This window comes from Squalius cephalus (genome assembly GCF_949319135.1).
Source record: "Squalius cephalus genome assembly, chromosome: 12".
Classification (NCBI taxonomy): domain Eukaryota; kingdom Metazoa; phylum Chordata; class Actinopteri; order Cypriniformes; family Leuciscidae; genus Squalius; species Squalius cephalus.
In genome coordinates this window covers 35,053,822-35,077,093 of record NC_137133.1, presented here as the reverse complement: position 1 = coordinate 35,077,093, position 23,272 = coordinate 35,053,822, and the positions used below count along the sequence as shown (strand labels likewise).

The window sequence follows — 23,272 nt, the reverse complement described above, 5'->3', positions numbered from 1 at the left end:
AATGTGGACATTATCGAGTGCACTCATTCAATCCCGTAATTCACTGCAACGGCTAGAGAATACCCATAATGCACTGTGAGTGTCATGCCGAATGATTTCCCACGTCTGACCTGAAGATGACGCCCGCATTTTCCAAATCGTTGGTCCAATGTGGGTACAGCGTAATATCATACATAATTCCTTTTTAATTGATTATTAAATTGTTTAATTAAGGTTTAGACATGTTAGTTTCCATGACAGAGTTCAAGATAAATCTTTTCATTACTACTGGAGCTTAGGGGTGTGCCATATCATACCGTCCACGATAATACCGGTATAAATTTTTACATGATAAAAAAGTGTCATATCGCGATATCACTGATATAGCGATGCAATGACGTATGGCGCATTACGTTCCTTAGCACGCACAATAACAACACCTGTCTGAGCGCGAGAGCAGCAAGTCAGCCTCCAATGACGATTTAGTACCTAAAAAGGAGCTACTTCAATAGTATTTTAATAATTCCCGCAGGTCTACCACTTATAATGCGGGAAATTCCCCCGCAAATATTGATTTTACCAACCGCGTGAGTTTTCAGCGGTGCCGCGTCTTCTCTCTCTCTCGCTTTCAAAATGGGTTGCACAAGTCAAGCGTCGATACCACACTCTTGTGTTTAGCAGTCAGGACATGACGGAATTGTCTTTTGTCACTTGCATCGTAACTAAAGTTTATCATTTTCACTTCTTTTTAAGTCTTATCAGTTTAAACATTTGCGATTTTAAACTATTCAGTACTCTCGCGCGCTCTCTGAGAGATGTTTACTCTGCGTGCATACAGTAGGGCTGTCACTTTTGAGAAAAATCAAATTCGAACGGATATCGAATATCAAGCATTGTATTCGAATATATTCGAATATCTACGAGTAAAATGTAAAATGAAAAATGAAGTTAACGAACAACCTCGATCCATCAGGAAACGCCACATGGTCGCTGAATTTCACTGCGCTTCATGAAGAGTTTTTCTTTTGCGTGAAGAAGCCGTTCGCCGGAGATGTGTTAAAAGATAGCGGAGTGCATTCATGATTATTAGGCTATCGGTATAATAATCCTCCTGGCGCCGGGTCTGAGTGAGTAATTTACTCTCTTACCTTTGTTCTTTGATTAACATTAATGACACTTTAAGACCAGCCGGTGCGGACAGAGAGACGCGATCTGACACGCGTCGCATTTTCTCACAAATCTCTACGTTCATTTAAGACTTTATTTAAATAATTTAAGACTGCTCTTATGAGGACACTCGACAAAACGGACATTTGGCATAATTTGTGTGTTGTGGTTTGTTCAAGCCCGAAAGAGAACTTGATACTGACACGCGTCTTTTCTGTGGGTCGTGTGTGTGTGTGCGTAATAGGCAGGAATTACAGCGCGGTCTCTTTAGTCTTGTCGTTATTTTCCATTTACAAAACAAGCTGGCTATTGGCTATTATTCGCTTGATTTGGTCATGGGCCTATACGCTACAATACGTTTAGAGCGGCCGCTACTGGATGAGATGGCAAACAATAAAATAAAAAGTAAACGGTCTAATCATAGACTGTAAAAAATTAGCAAAACATGGCACTTTAAAAACCGGATAGTTTATTTATAGTTCGATTTCGAATATTTCACGTCATGTTCGAATGCATATTCGAATATCGAATAAAAAGTGACAGCCCTAGCATACAGTAAAGCCGCCTCACAAACAGCTCGCGAGTAACAAAAGTTCCATTTCGCGGATTATATTGCTTTAACGGGGGAAAAAACACGCAAAATTGTGTAAAAATTCCGGTCATGGTTAGTATATTCGTAAACAGTCAGTTATGTCTGAAATAACCATAAAACGTGCGTGACAGTGTGACAGACAGTATAACAGTAATGGATCCGGGCACTAGCTCTAAAAGTGACAGCAGCCATATGTGTCTGTCATTAATGTTGTCGTCAAAACAACAAAAGATAGCTTTCATTGTAAGGAATCAGAATTAATAGCCTTTAATTTAATTTAGTCAGGACTAGTGTTATTTTACATTTGATTACCTTATTCAGTTTCTGTAGTATTTCTGAATAGTGTTAGACCTACCCAAAAACGTTTCTCTTTATTTGTATCTTTATTATTTTGTATATGTTTTGCTACTTTTTTCAATTTAATTCAAAGATTGAAATCAAGCTTCCTTGTGTTGTGTAAACTCTGAAATACAAAATTACCCAATTGTAAAAACACAATGAGTGAGCAAACATTTAGGTGAGATAAATGTAATAAAAAAAATTGTCAATTTTTTTTTTTATATCGTCATAAATATCATTATCGCAAATATTCTTGAAATATCGTGATATAATTTTGAGGCTATATCGCCCACCCCTACTGGAGCTTCCAGTTTTTCAAATGATGATTAAACAGCGAGCACAAACTACGTCTGAATTCGCTCACTCGTTTCAAGTGGACTGTATTAGTAATGTAGGCAATAGTGAATGAGGGTATAGGGGGCGACTCTAGAGACAGCTTGAGTCTGTAGATGCGTTTCCATTACCCTTCAAATTGCGCAAATTGAAATTGCGAATTGAAAATACGCCCAATGGAAACACGTAAATTTAGCAAAAACTCCCATTTATGGCATAACATTTTTTACACTCGCATGAGGAGGTTTTTCAGGCAATTCGAAAAATAAATATTTTGCAAAACTACAATAGAAACAGTTTTTGCACATTTACAGGTCACCTGACGTAATGACGCGGTGTGTTTGGACAGAATACGAGACGGAGTTCTTTATTAAATTCATAAAAGACAGAAGAATTACAGGAATAATGGATTCTAAACCTCAAATAAATGCCACAATCAAGACCTCGAAGCAGAAATGAGGGAGAAACACCCAGAAACACCTCATATGTGCCGCTCACAAGTATAAGCGTCTTTCCTTTAATGATTGGATAACACACATACGTCTCCTTCCATTAATAATAATGGCCAGTGCAGTGGCTGAGATATACATAAACCTACCAACGTACGTTGCTATTATTTTTGGAATTACTTATCGCGAGAGGAAAAAATGAAGTTTCAGTCGCATAACATCGGTTAATGGAAATGCCGTCATTTCGCAATAGTTTTTTGTCGACATTTAGAAAAAAATCGCAATTTTGCGCAAATCTGTAATGGAAACGCGCCTAGTGTTTGCCTTCTGGGCTAATATTACCCACAATTCCTTGAGCTACAGAGGAGATCTTTTTTCATTCTTCAGTAGAAAATGGAGCTGATTGAGGTGAAGCTGGCACAATATGAATTAAGCTAAAAATTGATCGTGAAATTAAAAGGTAGGCTACCTATAATGTAGTATAAAGTGACCCCAGAATGTGTATCTGCAAGTTTCAGCTCAAAATACCCCACAGATCATTTATTATACCATGCCCAAAATGTCCGTGTATCTTTGTTTGTGTGTATCTTTAAATGCAAATGAGCTGCTGCTCTCCGCCCCCTTTCCAGAAGAGGGCGGAGCCTCAGATACTGCGGGAACAACAAAACAGGAGAAACCGCATTGGACCTTTTTACATTCCACAACGCTGCTTTTCCATTACTTACTATGTAAACAAGCGCTAGGCGGACCTTGCGTGTTTTTTTCTCCCATTCGGGGCCATTTACACATTCATGCATTTTTAAATGATTTTAATCTTCCTTTAACTTGAGCGCTGCTGCATTTGGAACGCTGTTTGTAGAACGAGACACGACGCGAGCGCAACGGTCACGACCGTCTAGCACAATTTGCATAGAAAAGCAATAGAAAGTAGCGCAGTGGATCGGAAAAACACATTCTGTGTTCATTGATGCAGCCAACAAAAGAACATTTTAGATTGTTTATCGTGTAGCTGAGATGTTTTTGTGTTTCCACTTGCTGCTCTAGCAAGGATCTAAGCTAACAGGGCAGATTCTGTCACCAGCCGTGAACCAGCCTGTTACATTGTCTTAATGTATAGAAAATGCCAATGACTCATTTTGAGAGACTGTTTATGATTTATGGGGAATATAAAAAAAAGGAGTGGGTGGAATTTTATCATTATAGGGTGGTTGTGTAACACACTGTCGACACACATTTATGTCTAATCAATATAAAAGTGAATTTTGCATAATAGGAAAATCATCTTCTTAAAATTCAAGTTCTTAATCTACATTCCTGTCTAATTATGCATGTAATTCCAAAGTGGTATCAAGATGGAATTTAATGATGTGGGAAGTATGTCCCAATACTGTTGTGCTGTCTTGCTATTAACTCGCATTCCCTGCAAAGTACATAGCTTTAGCGCACAGCAGAAGTATGCAAAGCATGCAGGCAGTCTTTCATTGTAGAAAACGCCTCACCTTGCTTCATGTAAGACTGTGAGGATGTCCACAAAGAAATGCAGGACAGAATGAAAAGTACATTTAAAAGTGCAAGATTTCAGGTGGAGGAAGATTTCAGCCAGTGTAACTCTCGCTTGTTTTGTGTTGCTAATCTATGCGCAGTAGTTAATTGTCTACGGAAGACTTTATCATCTATCTAATGGGGCGTTTGCTGCTTTGTTTGTGGTAAACAGCTTTGGAGCTGTGGCCTCTTTTGATAATGAACCTATTTTTAGGACCATTAAGCCTTTTTAACATTGTGCCATTATTTTCATAACAACATAAGTACATTTTACTCCAAATTCTTATTAGCATAATGCAACCAGATGATTAACTTTAAGGCATATTTTTAACTTTTAGTTATGTCCTTTAATATAAATATAAATAGATATCCTTAATATTTATAATTTTTTTATATATATATATGAAGAGTTCAGATGCAAAAGCCTCTAAGTGCCATCTGAAATTTTCTTCTAGAATGATCATTTTTATCAAGCTTGTATATTTAAGTTCAGTAATTTCACTTAAATGACAATTAATAGGTCATTTTCATTGCCATTATAGTGAAATTACTGAACTTAAATATACAAGCTTGATAAAAATGATCATTGTAGAAGAAAATTTCAGATGGCACTTGAGGCTTTTGCATCTGAACTCTTCATATATATATATATATATATATATATATATATATATATATACACATGTATATATTTGCAAAAGAGTAATGGGCTGTAACGTCGTTCTTAGACTAAAAATAAAATATCATTGTCAGAAGCCAGACTTCGTCTCGTCTCGAATGATGATTCGATTTCATAACAGGAATGTTATTTCGTCAGGCTGAAATACATGGCCTTTTGGGATTGTGTGTAGCCCGAAGGAAGACATTGGGCGTGTGCACCAAATCAGGGTGAAACGGATAGAAATTAGAGTTGAATTTCCTGCTAACACTGACAGGACAAACACGATGCAAATGTGCCTAAAGCCCACTGTAGGAGGTCTCGCAGTGGGACCTGTTAGTGCATGCTAGACAAAGAAAACTATCCATGCATGGTCATTTGGCAAGATTTCTGAGGCATCCAGTCTGAGCAAGAAATAGATTTAAAGTGGAACCAATCGACAGAGAATATCTCAAAGGCAATTATACTGTGTGCGCTCTCCATGTGCTATTTAAAGTCCAATGTGTGGCTTGTGAGCCAAAACTTTTGTCTATCCCTGTCTAGGATATTTCACTAATGTTGAATTCGGCGCAGAATGTTCTGATAGATCAAGCATAAGTTAATTAAACACAGCTGTTTTATTTTCCACTGCAATATTTTAGGAGCTTGACTTTTCCATGGAAGAGCAGATAAGATGTGTGAACCAGGTGTTTCTAGGTCAGAGGACTTCAATACTGAGTTTATTTTTCCCTCCCTGCCAATACAATGTTAGCAGCGCAGCTTTCCTTTTTATTGATGACAGGGGAAGAAGATTGGTGAAGTTTTTCACCAATAATAAAAGGACATTTAGAGTTTATTGGCCTACTTTCAACTTTTTAGATTGAAAAAGTAGGGGAGTGAAGAGTAAGGGACTGCTTTAAAGTCGCTTTTGAGCCTCACGGTATTCTTTAACTTAATGTATTGTATATTTTTGCATTTTGCTCTGTCTTAATTTCATATTGGCATCATGCAGAAGAATGCATCTAAGATAATTTAATGAGACAGGCTGTATTATCTCAGTGGTCTATATTGTTTCAGCAGTGCATTAGGAAATGAGTGACTCATTGATGGAGTTTTGAAGATCATCTGGGAGAAAGCACTGCCAAATCTTTCCTGCCCAGAGAAAACATCCCAAAGTGCAGCTCAACATCTGTCTGATTTTTAAACTGCTTTATGTAGAACATCGATCCAGCTAAAAGCTTGCCCTAGTTAAATTGTGTGCGCCGAATGCTTCTTTGCTGAGCGGAGTTATTTTATACAGTCTGGAATTTAATTTTGCCTTGGTGTGAAATCTGAGGAAGTAAGAGTGTTATGCAATATGTTACTTAGGCTTCTTTACACAGCAGAGTTAAAGGAACACGCCGACTTTTTGGGACTTTAGCTTATTCACCGTATCCCCCAGAGTTAGATAAGTCCATACATACCCGTAACTCTGTCTGACGCACCCACCGCTAGCCTAGCTTAGCACAAAGACTGGAGGTAAATGGCTCCAGCTAGCATACTGCTCCCAATAAGTGACAAAATAACGCCAACATTTTCCTATTTACATGTTGTGATTTGTATAGTCACAGCGTGTACAAATAACAAGGTCACATGAGACAGCCATCTTCTAACCGTATACACACTGGGAACTATATTCTCAGAAGGCGAAGCACTGCTACTTGGGTGGAGTGATTTACTCCAGCTCTGAGCGAACTCTCTGCTCCTCACCACGGGGCTTCTCAGTTGCTGCGATCAAATCACTCCACCCAAGTAGCAGTGCTTCGCCTTCTGAGAATATAGTTCCCAGTGTGTATACGGTTAGAAGATGGCTGTGTCTCATGTGACCTTGTTATTTGTACACGCTGTGACTATACAAATCACAACATGTAAATAGGAAAATGTTGGTGTTATTTTGTCACTTATTGGGAGCAGTATGCTAGCTGGAGCCGTTTACCTCCAGTCTTTGTGCTAAGCTAGGCTAGCGGTGGGTGCGTCAAACAGAGTTACGGGTATGTATGGACTTATCTATCTCTGGGGGATACGGTGAATAAGCTAAAGTCCCAAAAAGTCGGCGTGTTCCTTTAAGGCTGCTTTGTGCCTGCTCAAAATTCTGTGTAAAGACATAATGCTGCATAAAAGCCTGACCAAAGTATGCCTGCTCTGACCCACCTCAGCCCCTAGTGTCAGAGTATACTGTTGAAATTGCTAAGTGCATTTATACCACCTCTGAGCAGCATTAAACAGTCTGTGTAAAGCAGGGATGGGCAACTTCGGTCCTGGAGGGCCACTGTCCTACAGAGTTTAGCTCCAACCCTGAAAAAAAATCACCTGCCTGTAATTTTCTAGTAATCCTGAGGACCTTGATTAGCTTGTTCAGGTGTGTTTGATTAGGGTTGAAGCTAAACTCTGTAGGACAGTGGCCCTCCAGGACCGAAGTTGCCCATCCCTGGTGTAAAGACACCTAAATGAAGCGCTTCTATGCCACCTTTGCAGTGTAAAACTGCCATTAGATGTCAAGGAGAGCAACAACTCTGACCGCACATTTGATAAAGATTCATTGAGACATAGGGAAACATTAACTTTGCGTTTTTAAAGCCATTTCAGGTTCTTGCCAAATGCACAGATAACACTATACATTTTATAACAGTGTAAAACTCACCATCAAAGTGCTTGGCTGTCGCCAGGATGCTACTATCCATTTGCTAAGGTGTGATTAGTTTAATATTTAATAGTGATAGGGTTTTTTTAAATCGCTAACCTTAACATTAGAAATAATAATATTGATGTTTGCCTTATTGAACATCCGTTTTGGCGTCTGTTTTTGCTGATGCAACATTCATTTCAGCTGGAAAGGAAGTGGAAAAAGAGGAAGAGAGAAGGAAAAGAAAAGTTCTCCTGTGGTATGCTGGTGGGGACTGATATTTGATTAAAGTACTGAATGTTTCCTTTTTTTTTGTATTTACACTGGTGCTTCTTGGACTCTTGCCTTCAAAGCAAATTTCGCTCAGAGAAAATTGGTTACTCTGTTGTCGGGAAATGTCAGTGCTGCATAAAATATGCTCGCACCGATAATAAGGGATCCATAATTTCCTGCTTTCATCCGTATTTGCTGCTTCTCAGCCGTGGCCAGACTGAAAAAAAAATCCTTCCGTTTACAAACCTGGTCAAATATTGGCTTGTGGTAAATTTGCTTTGCCTTCGCAACCCAGAGGCAGTGTGAGGATTAGATGGAGAGTTTTTATTCCAGAGAAACTTTCTGGAGCTGATCACAGGTCAGTGTGAAGAAGTTCTTCAGAACATCTCCAGTTTCATGTTAATAGCCGGGCGATTCGCAGAGACTGAGCTCAGGCATGCTGGGTCTTGCGTACCCACATGGGGGAAACTATTCTGCTTTAAAAGGCCCATATTCTACATTTTAGTGTTGTCACGATACTGGAAATTCTAACTTCGATCTGATACCTTGAAAATATCAATACCATTTTCGATACCACAGGGAAAAACTTTTTTAATATTTTTAATATTATCCCATATTTTTTCCATCCGTTGAAAATCTATTTGTGTTTTTTTCAATAGTGTAATTTCATTGCAATATCTTACACACAGCACAAGGAAGCTTGATTTCAAACTTTGAATCGAACTCACTAAAAAGACAAGTAAACATACTGTAATAAAATGAGAACAAATAAACTAATTACAAGTAGTAGCACAAATAAATACAATAGAATTCAGATACAAATTAAATAAACGGTGCTTAAAGTTTTTTAGGCATGTCTAACAGTAGTATTCAGGTAAGAAATATTACAGAAAATAATAAAGTAATCAAAATAAAATAACACTGGATCATTTCCATTGTAAAAAAATAAATAATTGCAGATTAATTCTTACAATTAAAGTTACAAAAGTTATTCAGTTAGTGATTTTCTCTTTTTCTTTTGTTCTTTGATTAACACAGCAGCAGGTTTATTAGGCTGCTGTCACTTTAAGACCTGATGCACAGATCCAGTGATACTAGTGATGCACCGATCATGATTTTTCATGGCCAATTCTATTTTTTTTTTTTATTGGCCGATTCTCATACGGGTTGCCAATATTCTTTTTTTTCTTTAAGCAAATGTATTTGTTGTTTATTTGCTCTATACCGGGCAAACTAGCCTTAAACAAAAAAATATCTGTAGCCATTGAAAATGGAGGCAACCACTGCATTTTAATCACAAACAAGTAGCATGAGCAATTGTTTTTGATTTAAAACAAAAACATAATGGTCTAACTTTAGAGTTGTGAAATTATGCTACAAGACACACCTGCACAAAACAAAAACAACAGACGGATTGAATGAAAATGAAAATTCACTCTCTGACAGTAGGTGGCGCTTATGGAGCAGTGGTTTCTTTGGATGCAAAACAGAGCTCTGCTTATAAACACTCATTTATACGAAGGTAAGAGGAAAAGAAAATGCTTCCCTTCAGAGATTCATTAAAATAAATTCCATCCCTAATTCAATATTTATATTTATCTTCCTATATTTCGAGCATTGCGAACAGTGAGCTTGCTGCCTGGTACAGTGTTTGCTCTGCTGCTCTTTGTTTGCTCTCTTCTTTGCGTCCGTCTTTGGCGTGTCCCGTCTCTGGCCTGTGTTAACGTCCTGTTTACAGACTTCGTAACATTTCCACATAAATGACATTTTGGGAAATGATTGCAATGCAGTTTGTGTGCAAGTCCGGAATAGAGATCAGCCAAAATAAAACTAAAACACTACTACATTTTGTGGCTTTCCCCCTGGAAATCCATAACATTAGTCAAAGTTTCTTCCACCAACGCAGTCATTTACTTTTAGATCCTTTTCTCTCTGACACTTTAATTAAACAGATTTTATTTTTATTGTTTATTTTGGAATAGCTAAATAAAGTTAAACATCTGTATTGCTACTAATGCATATACATAGTTGGTCAGTAAGATTTTTTGTTTGTTTTGTCTTTGAAAAGTCTCACCAAGGCTGCATTTATTAGATTAAAATATCTAAAATGGTAATACTATGAAATATGATTACAATTTAAAATAACTGTTTTCTATTTGAATGTTTTTAAAAATGTAATTTATTCTTGTGATGGCCAAGACTTCAGAAAACATTTAGAAAGTATTAATTTCTTTAAAAAAAAAGGAAACTTTTGAACAGTGCACATATTAAGGTAACTTCTGATGTTTATATATCTACAAATATTGATTGCTTTGAATTGCATTATTTGCACACATGATATTTGTAAATAAAATACTTGTATCTCAGGAATTCTTTAGGATAATGTTTAACGTGATGCGAATGAAAATATCCTCTATGTAATCGAGCAGAATGAATCTGAACTCTCAAGAGAGGTGAAATGGCCTAAATTGGTAATGGAACATGCCTATTACATAACATAAACACAGAGTTTAGCCTTTATGTTCTAGAGTTTATATGCTCTTTTTTTTTAGTACATCCATGTGACAATCATATGCTATTAGTCTGGTGTACAACCACAAATAACAACCCATACAGCAGTTGAAGGATGCGAAATAATGGAGCTTTACAAGGAAAGGTCACAAAGAATGATTATCCACTTCAGGTCTTCAAGGGGGTAAGTGTTTTATCAGCCCCAATTTGTCCCTTCGCGTCTTTCTCTCATCACTTTAACGTTTCTCTGGAGATCTAGAGTAATTAATCTGAGGAGAGCAGGGTGCTCTTTCTTCTCACAAGGTCTCGTAATCTTTAAGTAGTAATAGAGATCAGACTTGTGCTGAATCCCAATTTGTATAGTACTACAAATATTAAAAGTGCATGAAAAAAAATAATAATAATGAACTACGCTGGTGATAGAAAAGGGAATTTTTTATTTATTTATTTATTTATTTTTTAATGTAGAATAAAAAATGCTAGCCAATGGGCAACATATGACCCATACTGTTTTCAATGTACCATGCTTTGAAGGGCACTAATGTGTATTTTTTGTATGGATAATATTCCAATGCAGCCTTTCTGGTTCTCTACTCTGATGTAACATTAGCTCCTTAATGCCACTTTAGTTTGTAATGTGGAGACGGTCATGTCATTGTATTGTCCTAGTATAGGCTTATCTTAATGTACACTATAGATTTTCGTTTTGATTTCTGAGATTTGTATGATCCGTGCCAGGCAGTGGTGTGATTGTGCATCTCTTCCCTGCTGCAGGATCAGTGGGCATGTCAAAATCTGTTCCATTAAAGGGAATATCATCCCGCATGTCCTCTCATCCAGAGATAATGAAGCTCTCTGAAATCTTGCATGGCTTTTACTGATGGCTACGTGGGCAAATCTAGCTGAGACAGTCACTTGAGGCGATTCACATGTGTTTTTTTTTTCCTGTACGCATGCCTTATGGCGTGTTTGCTCTGTGAGTTTGCTTTAGAACAGCTGCTAATGCTTGAAGCTAGCTGTCAGCATACCAGATAATGTGTTCAGTGAATAGGACAAGCCTGTGAGGTCATTCTGAGCGCTGCCAGTTGGTTTAGAATCTAACAAATGGGTGCAAACTGTTTTTTGTGGCACCCTGTGCAAAAACATCTCCTGCCAAATCCATAATGTAATCGCTAATTAGAACTGCGATTTGGCCAGAGAATCTCTTAGGCCAGAAACAAATATAGGCGTAAATGCTTGACCAGCACATTGCAAGCGTATTGTCCTCGAGTATATATTTCACATGCATACTTGAATTATAGTGGCAGACTATTCAAGAGGTGATACAGAGAACTCTGGTGGTTAATTTGGGAATGTGTATTAGTAGGGGTGTCACAATATAATGCAATATAAAAATGCAACAATATGTATTGGGTATAGTTCACCCAAAATAAAAATTACTGTGTGAGAAATTTGTTTTGTTTTTTAAAGTTTACAGAGTTTCAGTGTTAATACTACATTAAACTGCTATAATGTTGAATATAATGTATAATAATGCAATGGGGGGAATATTTGTGGGTCCTGATAATGCCAAATGTCTTATATTAGCAGTAAAAAGTGGTCTACATTATTTTAATTATATCTAGTCAGTGAAAGAGTGCAAGCATATTCGTCTAAAATAATTCTGTATTTTCCGCTTCAGAATCATGAATGTTTTTATTCTGGTGTCTCTATTGTCTTGTGCATTGGGTTATCAGCACTAAGTCCAAGCCTATCCATTTCCACACCCGATGTAATACCAAATTTAGCATTTTATTCAAGTTAATTTTTTGTTAACTTTTTACCATATGTCTTAGAGTATCGTAATAATATTGTATTGTGAGTTCAGTATCGTGATATGAGTGTATCGTTACACCCCTAGTTCTAATGCATGTTCTGTTCTATGTGCAAATAACTGATACTTGCTCTCTGTTTTACAGATTGAAAGAAGTTGGATGGCATGCAGTATCTCCAAGAGTTCATGGCACACTTTGGCCAATTTATGAGTCCCAACTATGCAAGAGTGACCGGAAGAGTATGATGCCACAAAGAAAAATGAAGATCAGCCATGCCTCCATTGCTGATCTCCATCAAGGGCACTCAGTTTTTACTGCTGTCTGGGACTCTCCTTTTTCTCTTGGATAGTTTCAGTTTTAACATACATCATACCACACACAAGACCTTGTTTATGGACGATATCATTCTGTCACGAGAAAGATGAAATTTCCTTTTATTAGAAGTCCCAATTAAAACAAGGACACGCAAGTTACAGACTCTGGAAACTCACAGTGTACAGTACAGATGAAGTTGCATTATGGCAGCTGAATCTCTTCAACAGCTGCATTCACGTGTCTGGTTCGAAGGAGAGTGATAGTTGCACGATGCAGCGAAGTGGAGGCATCATCGGGAACAACGGCCAGCCATGGGTACTACGGCGAGTACGGCTCACCTGGCTCAGTTTCATGCTCTTTTTCATCCTGGTCTTCTTCCCTCTCATTGCACATTACTACCTCACCACAATAGATGAAGCAGGGGGACCAGATAAGCGCATTTTTGGGCCAAGACCTGGAGGAGAGCTGTGTGAAGCAAAGCATGTGCAAGACCTGTGTCGTATACGGGAATCTGTCAGCGAGGAGCTACTTCAGCTCGAGTCAAAGCGGCAAGAGCTCAATGGCGAGATAGCCCGACTTAACCTACGCATCGAGGCTTGTAAACGTAGTATTGACAGTGCCAAACAAGACTTGCTACAACTCAAAAATGTCATCAGCCAGACTGAGCACTCTTACAAGGAACTTATGGCACAAAACCAGCCAAAACTGTCGTTGCCAGTTAGACTTTTACCAGACAAGGATGATCCTGGATACCCTCCACCCAAGTCGGCCCAAAGCTGTCGTTTGCATTCTTGTTTTGATTACGCTAGATGTCCACTTACATCTGGCTTCCCTGTTTATGTTTATGACACAGGATCATATCCTTGGGGTGAGAAGTTGGACCCTCTTGTCAAACAAGCCTTCGCATCATCCGTCAAAAGCAGTGTATATGTCACCAATAATCCAAACATTGCCTGTCTGTACATAGTGCTTGTTGGGGAAATACAAGAATCACCTTCCTCTCCCGCTGCTTCACCTTCTGACCTTGAAAAGCAGCTCAAGGCTTTGCCGTATTGGAGGTTGGATGGCCACAACCACTTGCTTGTCCATCTTTCTAGAAAGTCTCTGACTCAGAACTTCCTGTACAATGTGAGCACAGGACGAGCAGCAGTGGCACAGTCTACCTTTTTTGAACGTCAGTATAGAGAAGGTTTCGACATGGTGGTGTCTCCTCTAGTCCACGCTCTGTCTGAGCCAAACTTCCTAGAGGTGCCTCCGCAAGTCCCTGTCAAGAGGAAGTATCTCTTCACCTTTCAGGGAGAAAAGGTTGAGTCTTTGAGGAGCAGCTTGCTTGAAGCCCCACCACAGTCCTTTGAGGAGGAAATGGAAGGGGATCCACCAGCTGACTATGATGATCGCATTATTGGCACACTTAAAGCTGTACAGGACAGTCACCTAGACCAGGTTCTTGTGGAGTTCACATGCAAGAATCAGCCCAAGACAAGTTTACCAACAGAGTGGGCATTGTGTGGCGAGCGTGAGGATCGTTTAGAGGTACTGAAGGTTTCTACATTTGCCCTGGTGATATCTCCAGGTGATGGCCAGTTGGTGGCATCTGCTGGCTGTAGCATGAGACTTTTTGAGGCTTTGGAAGTTGGGGCAATACCGGTGGTGCTTGGCGACCATTCGAAGTTGCCCTACCATCACCTCATACGATGGAGTGAGGCAGTCATTATGGTACCCAAGCCTCGCATTACGGAGCTGCACTTTCTGTTGCGTAGCATCTCAGACAACGATCTTCTGGCCATGCGACGGCAGGGTCGGTTTCTTTGGGAGACGTACTTCTCCACCTCTGAGAGCATCTTCAGCACCATCCTGGCTAGTGTACGAACCAGCATCCAGATACCAGCAGCACCCATACGTGAGGAGCCTGCCCAGGAGATTCCTCACAAAGCTGGAAAGTTGGCAGGAACCGATGCTAACATGGCTGACAATGGGGACCTCGATCTAGGGCCTGTTGAAGTAGAGCCCCCTTATGCTTCACCACGCTTCTTGCGTAACTTTACCTACACAGCTGCTGATGTTTACCGCACCTGGAATCGTGCACCTGGCCCTTTCCATCTATTCCCACACACTCCCTTGGACCCTGTACTTCCTTCAGAGGCCAAGTTTCTGGGGTCGGGGACTGGTTTTCGTCCTATCGGTGGTGGTTCTGGGGGATCTGGTAAAGAGTTTCAGGCCGCTCTAGGAGGTAACGTCCCACGGGAGCAGTTCACTGTGGTCATGCTTACTTATGAACGGGAGGAGGTCCTTATGAACTCACTGGAAAGACTTAATGGTCTTCCTTATCTCAACAAAGTGGTGGTTGTGTGGAATTCCCCCAAGCCACCTTCTGATGATCTGCTCTGGCCAGACATCGGTCTACCTATTGTGGTAAGCATTCAGTATTTTTTTTTTTTATCATATTTCTTATTACTGGGCCAGTAAGCAATCAGCTAGTAACCACCTGAAACACCCTAGAAATGCATAGCACCCTTGCATCATGGTGGCAAGTTTTTCACAGGCAGGCACCACTCAGTGAGAAAAAATTGTGTTAAGCCTGTTATTAGTTTGAATTCTCAAAGGCTTAAATGTGAAACCTCACAAGCATTGCATTCTGCTGTAGATTTGGTCTGCTCTCTCTGCTGTCTTTGAAGCATAGCTTTCATGTCTCTAGGGCAGCAAGCCAAATTAGTTCTGGTGATATTAAAGGAAACAGTGCTGTATTAAGCCCATTGTAAGGTTATACTTTGAAATGAAATTCCAAATAGAATGCCGTAGTTCCCCAAGTTTCTTATTCTCTTCATGTCTTAGAGAAGTAATTTGGAAATTGAGCATCTTTAATTATGGATACATGGTTGCAAACTAAGAGCCATTTTAAATTTTAAACATACAAAGACAAAGTCATTAAAAATACTTTCCAGAAGTATTAAGTTGTTTTGATTGCATTTGTTGTTGGTTTCATAAGGTTATCTATCTGGCTGGCCCAATAAAATCTCGTAATAATGCCATGTTCTACCTCAGCAGTCATTCACAATATGGCATGTTGACCGATGGGCTTTTTCTTTGCAGGTGGTACGCACAGAAAAAAACAGCTTAAACAATCGCTTCCTTCCCTGGGATGCAGTCGAGACTGAGGCTATTTTGTCTATTGATGATGATGCCCATCTTCGACACGATGAAATTATGTTTGGGTTCAGGTGAGATTTTTGTGATAGCAAGATCATAACACAGTATGTTTAATAGGAGTGGGCGATTATACAGAATGCTTAAGGCACTTTTATTTGGCCAGTGTCTTGCATGAAACACTTTGAATCTACTTTGGCTGTTCACATTTTTATCCACCTTTTGGCCATTTCAAAGCAAATACACCAGTATTAAAAAAAAATATATACTGAATATATTCAAAAGGCTGAAAATATTGAGAAATGCTTTTTTTATTTTGTGCTAAATCACCCTGCCATAATGTTTGATAGTTACTATTTTAGTTGTTCTATTATAATTATTGATTGGTAAAACATTAAACCCTGAAAAAGCAATGCCTAAATATTTAGCAGATATTTTCCCCCTTTTGAAAAGATATATTTAGAGGTATTTTTGCTTTTATTTGTATAAGATAGTTCCCATTATTCAGTTTTTTTTCTTCTTTTAAAGAAATGTTATGCTGTTTTATTTTGTGAAGTTAATTTTGTCCTTTATATTATTAGAAAAGAATGTGAAACATGTAAAAAAAAATTTTTGTCAGTGTCACAACAATTTTGTTACTCTGAATAAATTCTGTTTAATGAAGCAAGGAAAGAAAAATATTTCTGTTGGAGAGACATTGTAAGCTGATCTTTTTTTCCACCTCAGTCTGTACATTTTAAGAATACCATTTTTGTTGTGATCCAAAGATTTGAAAAATGTGTTTTCAAATGCACATTAACATGCCCGTTTTAAATGTATTTGTCAATGTATTTTGGTGTGTTCCTGCATTCAGAGAGTTTAAGCCCACAGCTGCAGGTTCAGTTGTTAGTTTTGAGGAATTTAAAGTATCTGATCTGATACAGTCCATGACAGTTGAAGAAAACGCTCTCCTTCACTCCTGTGCATCTCCTTGTTTGTTTGCGTGTTTCGACATTTGGTCAGTGGAGCAGATAATGGGAGATTTGATTTTGATTCATTTATTATATGTTTGTTTTGGGGTGAAAATGGTCACGTCGGGGATCTTTACATGTTGAACACTAATGTTCCCAATGTATTTTTGTGTCTATAAGCATTAGGGAATTGGTCAGGATGATTGATTAGCAGATTTTTTCATGGTACTTAAGTGTGCATTATGATGCAAAAGATGCTGCCATTTCTGAGCAATGTTATTATGACTGGTGTTTATGGTCTGTTTTTTTGTGGGTTTTGTGCAATAAAAGCCAAGGTTATAGTTATTTAGCCTATGTATTCAGTTACTATATTAAAGGGGTTTGTTTGGCATACATATATTGCTTAACAAATGCTATTCAATGAATATTATAATAACCACTCTTGCATTCCCATCTCTTTCTCTTTCTCCACTTCAAGGGTGTGGCGGGAGGCCAGAGACCGGATTGTAGGTTTCCCGGGAAGGTTTCATGCTTGGGATGTAAATCACCAATCTTGGCTCTACAATTCGAACTACTCCTGCGAGCTCTCCATGGTACTGACGGGCGCGGCCTTCTTCCATAAGGTGAAGCTTTGACCACTTTGACACTTCCAGAGCCTGATTATGCCAAAAATAGACATGGAGCTTATGTAGTTTTACCCAAGTAACACCAGGTAACAGGGGCTGGAAATGGTTCAATTAGTTGAAAACTGATGTTGCTACTGAGTACGTTGTTGTGCAACCAAATGCATGATGCAGTGCCTCATTTTCCAGATGGATTAGCAAACAGCACGACATGTTTCATTTATGAGCATTGCTGTACAACATCATGGTACTTTCTTGTGTTAATTTTTTATTAAAAGCCATCATTTCTTTCTCTCCTCAGTATTACGCATACCTCTATTCCTACGTCATGCCTCAAGCCATACGTGACATGGTGGACGAGTACATCAACTGCGAGGATATCGCCATGAACTTCCTCGTGTCGCATATCACTCGCAAACCCCCCATCAAGGTCAGTGGGCAGTAACTTGAAACATGTGTCGTTTAGAGCCTTTTGGGGCTTTTGCCACTTGGGATTTCAATTTAGTGCTCAGTCGTGCTTGTTTTTGTGTACAACATGATAAAGTGAATAATGTTAATCAGACAATCCATTCTGTTAGCCACTTGGTTTCTGTTTCTGGCACTCTGGGTTGCCCTTCCCACAGTGAAATCTCATTGGCCCAAATCCTTTCTCCACGTAACTGTGTTTTGAACATTGAATATGGCCTTATTGGCTCATATTTTGCCATTGTGCAGCATTTTCAGTTCCTGTTAGGACAAAAAAACCTCTTCATTTTTAACTCCGATACAAAACAGTGTTACATTTCATTATCTGAGACATTGATAAATCTCTTTATTATCAAAAACACGTTTGTCCAGATCATACCCTGGTCATATTTCACCCCCAAATCAAAAGAAAGAAATATAAATTAAAGAAAGATTATTGATCTATTCATTTGATTTCCCCCTAAATTATCACTAAATTGTATTTGTATATCACAGTAGTATTTGTTGCCTAAATTGCTGTAATGCAACAATCAGAATCTAATCAAAATCACTGAGTGTGAATCATCAGTGTGCTTAATTGTCAATTTTCTTAGTGATATGCTATTTACACTAAGTGAAAATAGAGCTAGGTTATATTTACACTATGTAAAAGTAGCAGTATTTTCTTTCCAATAAGTGAAAATTGTAGTTAGATGCTATTATATTATTTGCACCTCAGTGCTGTTGTACATTAAACGGTATGCTATAATAACATAGTGTAAATTATTATATTTATTAAAATTATTAAATGAATGCCGCCTTGTTGGGACAATAAAGCCCCACCCTACACGTACCCCTAACCCTAAACACTTTATTATTAAACACATGGTAGATACTTTATTTAAATTTTTCTAATATTTTCTTAATTTTTATTGAAAATAAATGCCTTTCTGATATGATATGTGATGGGAAAAGGGAGTAGAGCGAGTTCGGCAAAAGGTGAATTCGAACTCGGGTTGATTTGCATCAAAACTTTCTTTCTGCTATTAGTGTGAATAGCCTTTGCCAACAAGGTCTGCAATTTGCACTTAGTGTAAATAGACACTTCATTATTTATTTATTTTCTTTAGTTTTGGGGGTGACAGATAACCTGGACATTGTAAGATTCTCCTGTTATTCTTTGGCATTTTTGTCGTTATTGTGTACTATAAATAAAGTTAAATATCAAGGCGTGATGGAGTTGAGACTGAACACACTTCTTCCAGTTTTACATATGTGTGTTACAATAGAATTGATTTCAGTGCGATTTACTCAGTGTGATTTCGGAAAGCTTTAAAAAGCCTTTGTCTTTCTGAAGTCCATTGACTGAAGCATCAGTTGGCCTGTGAATTACCGGCGTAGTGAAATTTGATGGATTTTCTCAGGCATTTCATTGGTACACAGCTACACACACACACACATATCTCTCGCTCTCCGGCTGCTGCCGTCCCCGCAGATTAGACAAATCAATTACATTTGTTTTGTTGTCATGGAAAAGCCGACCAGATTGCAATGGGAAAACAGGCTATACACGAATGAAAGAGATGATATTGTATTATGAAGTTAATAAGTCTGTCATCTTTATATGGAGGGATTGATTTAAGGAATAATCCACTCAAAATATAAGTCTGTTGATTTAAACCTGCATTATTCTCCAAGCTGCTCTTTTCCATACAAGCAAAGCTTTAAAGGACAAAAGCACGCAAATTGTGCACTACATTCTAAGGGCCTGTTCACACCTGGCCACTTCATGCGTTTTCTGTGATCAGATAGCTGTCCGATCTTGAAAAGAGGTGTAAATGCCTTTGGGACATATGTAAATCCGTTTGCTCAAACCACATCAGGTCTGGGCCGCATTCCAGACGAAACTGGAATTCTCATTTTTTTCTGTAGCCACTACGAAGTCCGAAGTCTTTTGCATTTTACAACGGGTGAATCTCCAGTTGTCACTGGTGATTGTCGTTTGAACCTTTCTGGATCCATCATCAAATTGATACGTTTAATTATATCAAGTGCTGTAAGAAAAGGCTATAAATCTCCACCTCCAACATCCTCACACTCATAGCCGACTAGCCGAGACTACAGATGTGGACAGATGTGACGTAATGACGCAAACACATGCTCGAACTTCCCGCGGAAATCCACCAGTACCACTGGAGTGAAAAACATTATTACAAGCTTACCGTTTTGAATCGAGCTTATGCTGGGTTCACACCAAAAGATAATCGGGCTGATTTTGGGCCGATTTCCCCCCTTCCGACAATCCTAGCAATGTCCCGATTATCTTGATGGTTCAACAGATTATCTTATCAGATTTTCCATTGGTGTGAGGTGTGTTAAGAGTGTCCGAACCTGCTCGGAAGAACGTCGGAGCCGCCCCGATCGCGAATCGTAAATATTCAACATGTTTAATATTTACGATCAGAAATCCTGATGTGTGGGGGGAACTCCGAGGACAAACGCGCTCACGTTCTGGAGATTATCACGTGAAACAAAACAATATCCAATCAGAAAGCGAAATGATGGAAGACACGCGTCATTCTCACACACACACACACACTCTCGCAGGAAGCTGAGTGTTAAGATTTAGTATTCATAAGTGTAAATTTGGAGGAAACAAGCCTTTGTTTTTCATTTTAAGAGCAGAAATTTTACAATACCTAAACACAATATTGGGTTTGAAAAAATAAGAAAGCTGCAAAGTGCGTTTCAATCTGTAAACATTTTCAAATTTTTGTTTAAATTAAGTTTGTCACTGATTATGTATATGTCTTTTTATGTTTGTTTATCGGCTTACTCTTTGTACCCCCCTGACTGTAATTGTAATTCTTAAAATCAATTAAAAAAAAAAGAAGCTGAGTGTTAAGGGTTCAGTGAGGTTCTATAGAGGGATTAAATAACTTTCTAAAGAGACAATAAATCCAATAAAGAATAAATAAAGACAATAAAGAATGAATATATTTCTGTATAAAAGGTTATAATGTTGGGTACAATGTTTTTTTTCATGTGAATTTTCTGTGAAAATCATTCTAAACAAACTCTCAATTTCTTCCTGCATATCGTCGGTCATGCTTATTCTGAAGTCTCACGATATTTTGCGAGATTTCCTGTGTTCACAGTCGAGACTCTGGTTGAAAATCTGTTCGTGTGTGGTGTGCTGTCTTTGTCACATCATGGCACACCACACACTATAGGAGCAAAACGCTTAAATCTAGGATTTTTTGTACTCATGTTTGTGGTCTATCACATTTTGAAAATCTGATAAGATGTAAAAAATCTTTTGGTGTGTACCCAGCATAAGGCAAGCAGAGTTCTGAACACTGGCTGGTTATGTACTTGCTCCAAAATTTGCTTTGGATAATTTTTAACCCAAAAAAGTTACGGACTGCAGCTTTAAAGTGCACTTTTTCACACTCACACTATTTATACTAGAATTAAGCAATAAGCCCCTTGAACAGCTAAGGGGCGTTGTTGTTAGCTACAACTTTAGTGCCTAAAACCCGCTTAGCTGTTCTAAATCCACTGTAAATCACGGATTCAAGGGGCTTTTATAAAACGGTTACTCCATAAAAATATTCATTTTAGTCATAAAATAAACACCAGCCGCCACAAAAAATATTTTTAAAAAGGTTATAAAAACCTTTTAAAAAAGGTTATAACACATTTATTCCTCCGCCAAGCAATGTAGTTCCAAAGAGGTTGCTAAGCAACAAAGAATCACAAACAGTTGCGCAGTAATACTAATGTAATGCGGTCACAGGTGTGTGTTTGTTGAGTAATTTACAACGGCTTCGAATGCGGCTCAACCAATCAGAATCAAGGACTGGAACTCACTAAAATGGCGTAGAATAGTGCACAAGTACTCGATTTGGGACGCACTTCAGGTGTAAACGGGTCCTACGAGTTCTGAAGATGTGTGATAGATTGTGTCTCATTATTCGTTTAATTCTTCCTCAGGTGACGTCACGTTGGACCTTCCGCTGTCCCGGGTGTCCGCAGGCTCTGTCACACGACGATTCGCACTTCCACGAGCGCCACAAGTGCATCAACTTCTTCGTAAAAGTCTACGGATACATGCCGCTGTTATACACTCAGTTCAGAGTGGACTCGGTACTCTTCAAGACGAGATTGCCGCATGACAAGACCAAATGTTTTAAATTCATTTAATGGAACGAGCACAGGAATCCGACGAAGCGCTGACACACGGCACGGTCTCTCTCTCTCTCTGGGAACGCGAAGGGGAATCAAAGCTTTCTTGTAAATATGGGACAGTTTTACTTTGAACTCGTCTTCCTCGAAGACAAGGGAGAACAATAGCAGAACGAACGATTACGGTCACTTGTGCGCGATTCATCAGCAAACCACTACAGGCTTGATTTGCACCACTTTTCATGGGACGCTTTAATGGACGTCAAACTAATATTTGCATCGTTATACTGACAGAACAAAGTTATGGACCGATGGAGGCTGTTTTTGATGGCACATCGGCGAATTATGGGAGGTGTCATCGCTCTAAATGATTAGTGTTTTTATTTTTACTTCGCATATACTCGTTGTTTGAAATGCACTGATGGTCATGTTTTTTTTTACTCGTGTGTGTGCGTGTGTGTGCCTTTGAGCTTGTGTGAAAGGCTGTGTGTGTTGTTCTGTAGGTTGATGGTGACTAGACGCCACTAACCCCCATTGAATGTTTGTTGATCATCAGTAAGAATAGCACAAGGTATAAAACATAACTGCATAGGAATAGCACCAAATCAAACTGTTACATGTTCTCATGTCAATTGCGATCATACAAGAAAACATATGTGTGTGTAACCCAGTACACATGTGGAATAACAGATTGATCTTAATGCCTTTTGCTGGATAATCAAGTCTGTTAATGTGTCCAATGATTTCATAAGTGAAATGACAAAGAACTATCCAGGTCATATTTACTCATGTATTTAACTTAAAGAAAATGAATCATATTTTTAGCCTTTTTTTATTATTATTCTGACATTATTTTCATGAATTATAGCACATTTAAACACCCAAATTGTCATTACATAAAGCAACAAAAAAATCATTGTCATTGCTTTGTTCTTTTTCTAATGCAAAATATAATTTTTCAATAAAATGACTATTAAGATTTGACATTTCTACCAGTTCTCAATACCATAATGCAAAAAACAAACAAAAAAAATCTCATTACCATTACTGTAAAGCACATCATTTTTCAAATCTAATTCTTTAAAAATTCAGTTCATCAGATATATCATAAATGTTTAGATTTTAAATGTTTTCATTTTGAAATATGGTGATGACTGAGTTTTTTTTTTTTTTAAGACTTATTTAGGGAAAAATTGTGAAAATAATATATCAAGGCAAAAAAAATCTGGTCCCATAAATACTTTAGGTCAAAATGTTTCTTTATGCACAATATCATATTTATTTCTTATTGGTGAAATGTGACCTGGACA

General features: G+C 38.3%; 1 protein-coding gene across 3 annotated transcripts in view; it reads left to right on the top strand.

Moving 5' to 3' along the window:
• extl3 (exostosin-like glycosyltransferase 3) overlaps positions 1-23,272 on the top strand; it is a 32,239-nt gene that overhangs the window by 8,204 nt on the left and 763 nt on the right. The window contains exons 2-7 of one of the 3 annotated variants that reach the window (XM_079887984.1): positions 10,526-10,668; positions 12,443-15,025; positions 15,704-15,831; positions 17,186-17,330; positions 17,632-17,760; positions 21,771-23,272. The exon at positions 21,771-23,272 is cut by the window's right edge and continues 763 nt beyond it. In XM_079887984.1, the coding sequence (XP_079744110.1) occupies positions 12,884-15,025; positions 15,704-15,831; positions 17,186-17,330; positions 17,632-17,760; positions 21,771-21,980 (2,754 nt within the window). In that variant the 5' untranslated portion in view covers positions 10,526-10,668; positions 12,443-12,883 and the 3' untranslated portion in view covers positions 21,981-23,272. The remainder of the gene's footprint in view (positions 1-10,525; positions 10,669-12,442; positions 15,026-15,703; positions 15,832-17,185; positions 17,331-17,631; positions 17,761-21,770) is intronic. The other 2 variants (XR_013822909.1, XM_079887983.1) reach the window with 2 other exon arrangements.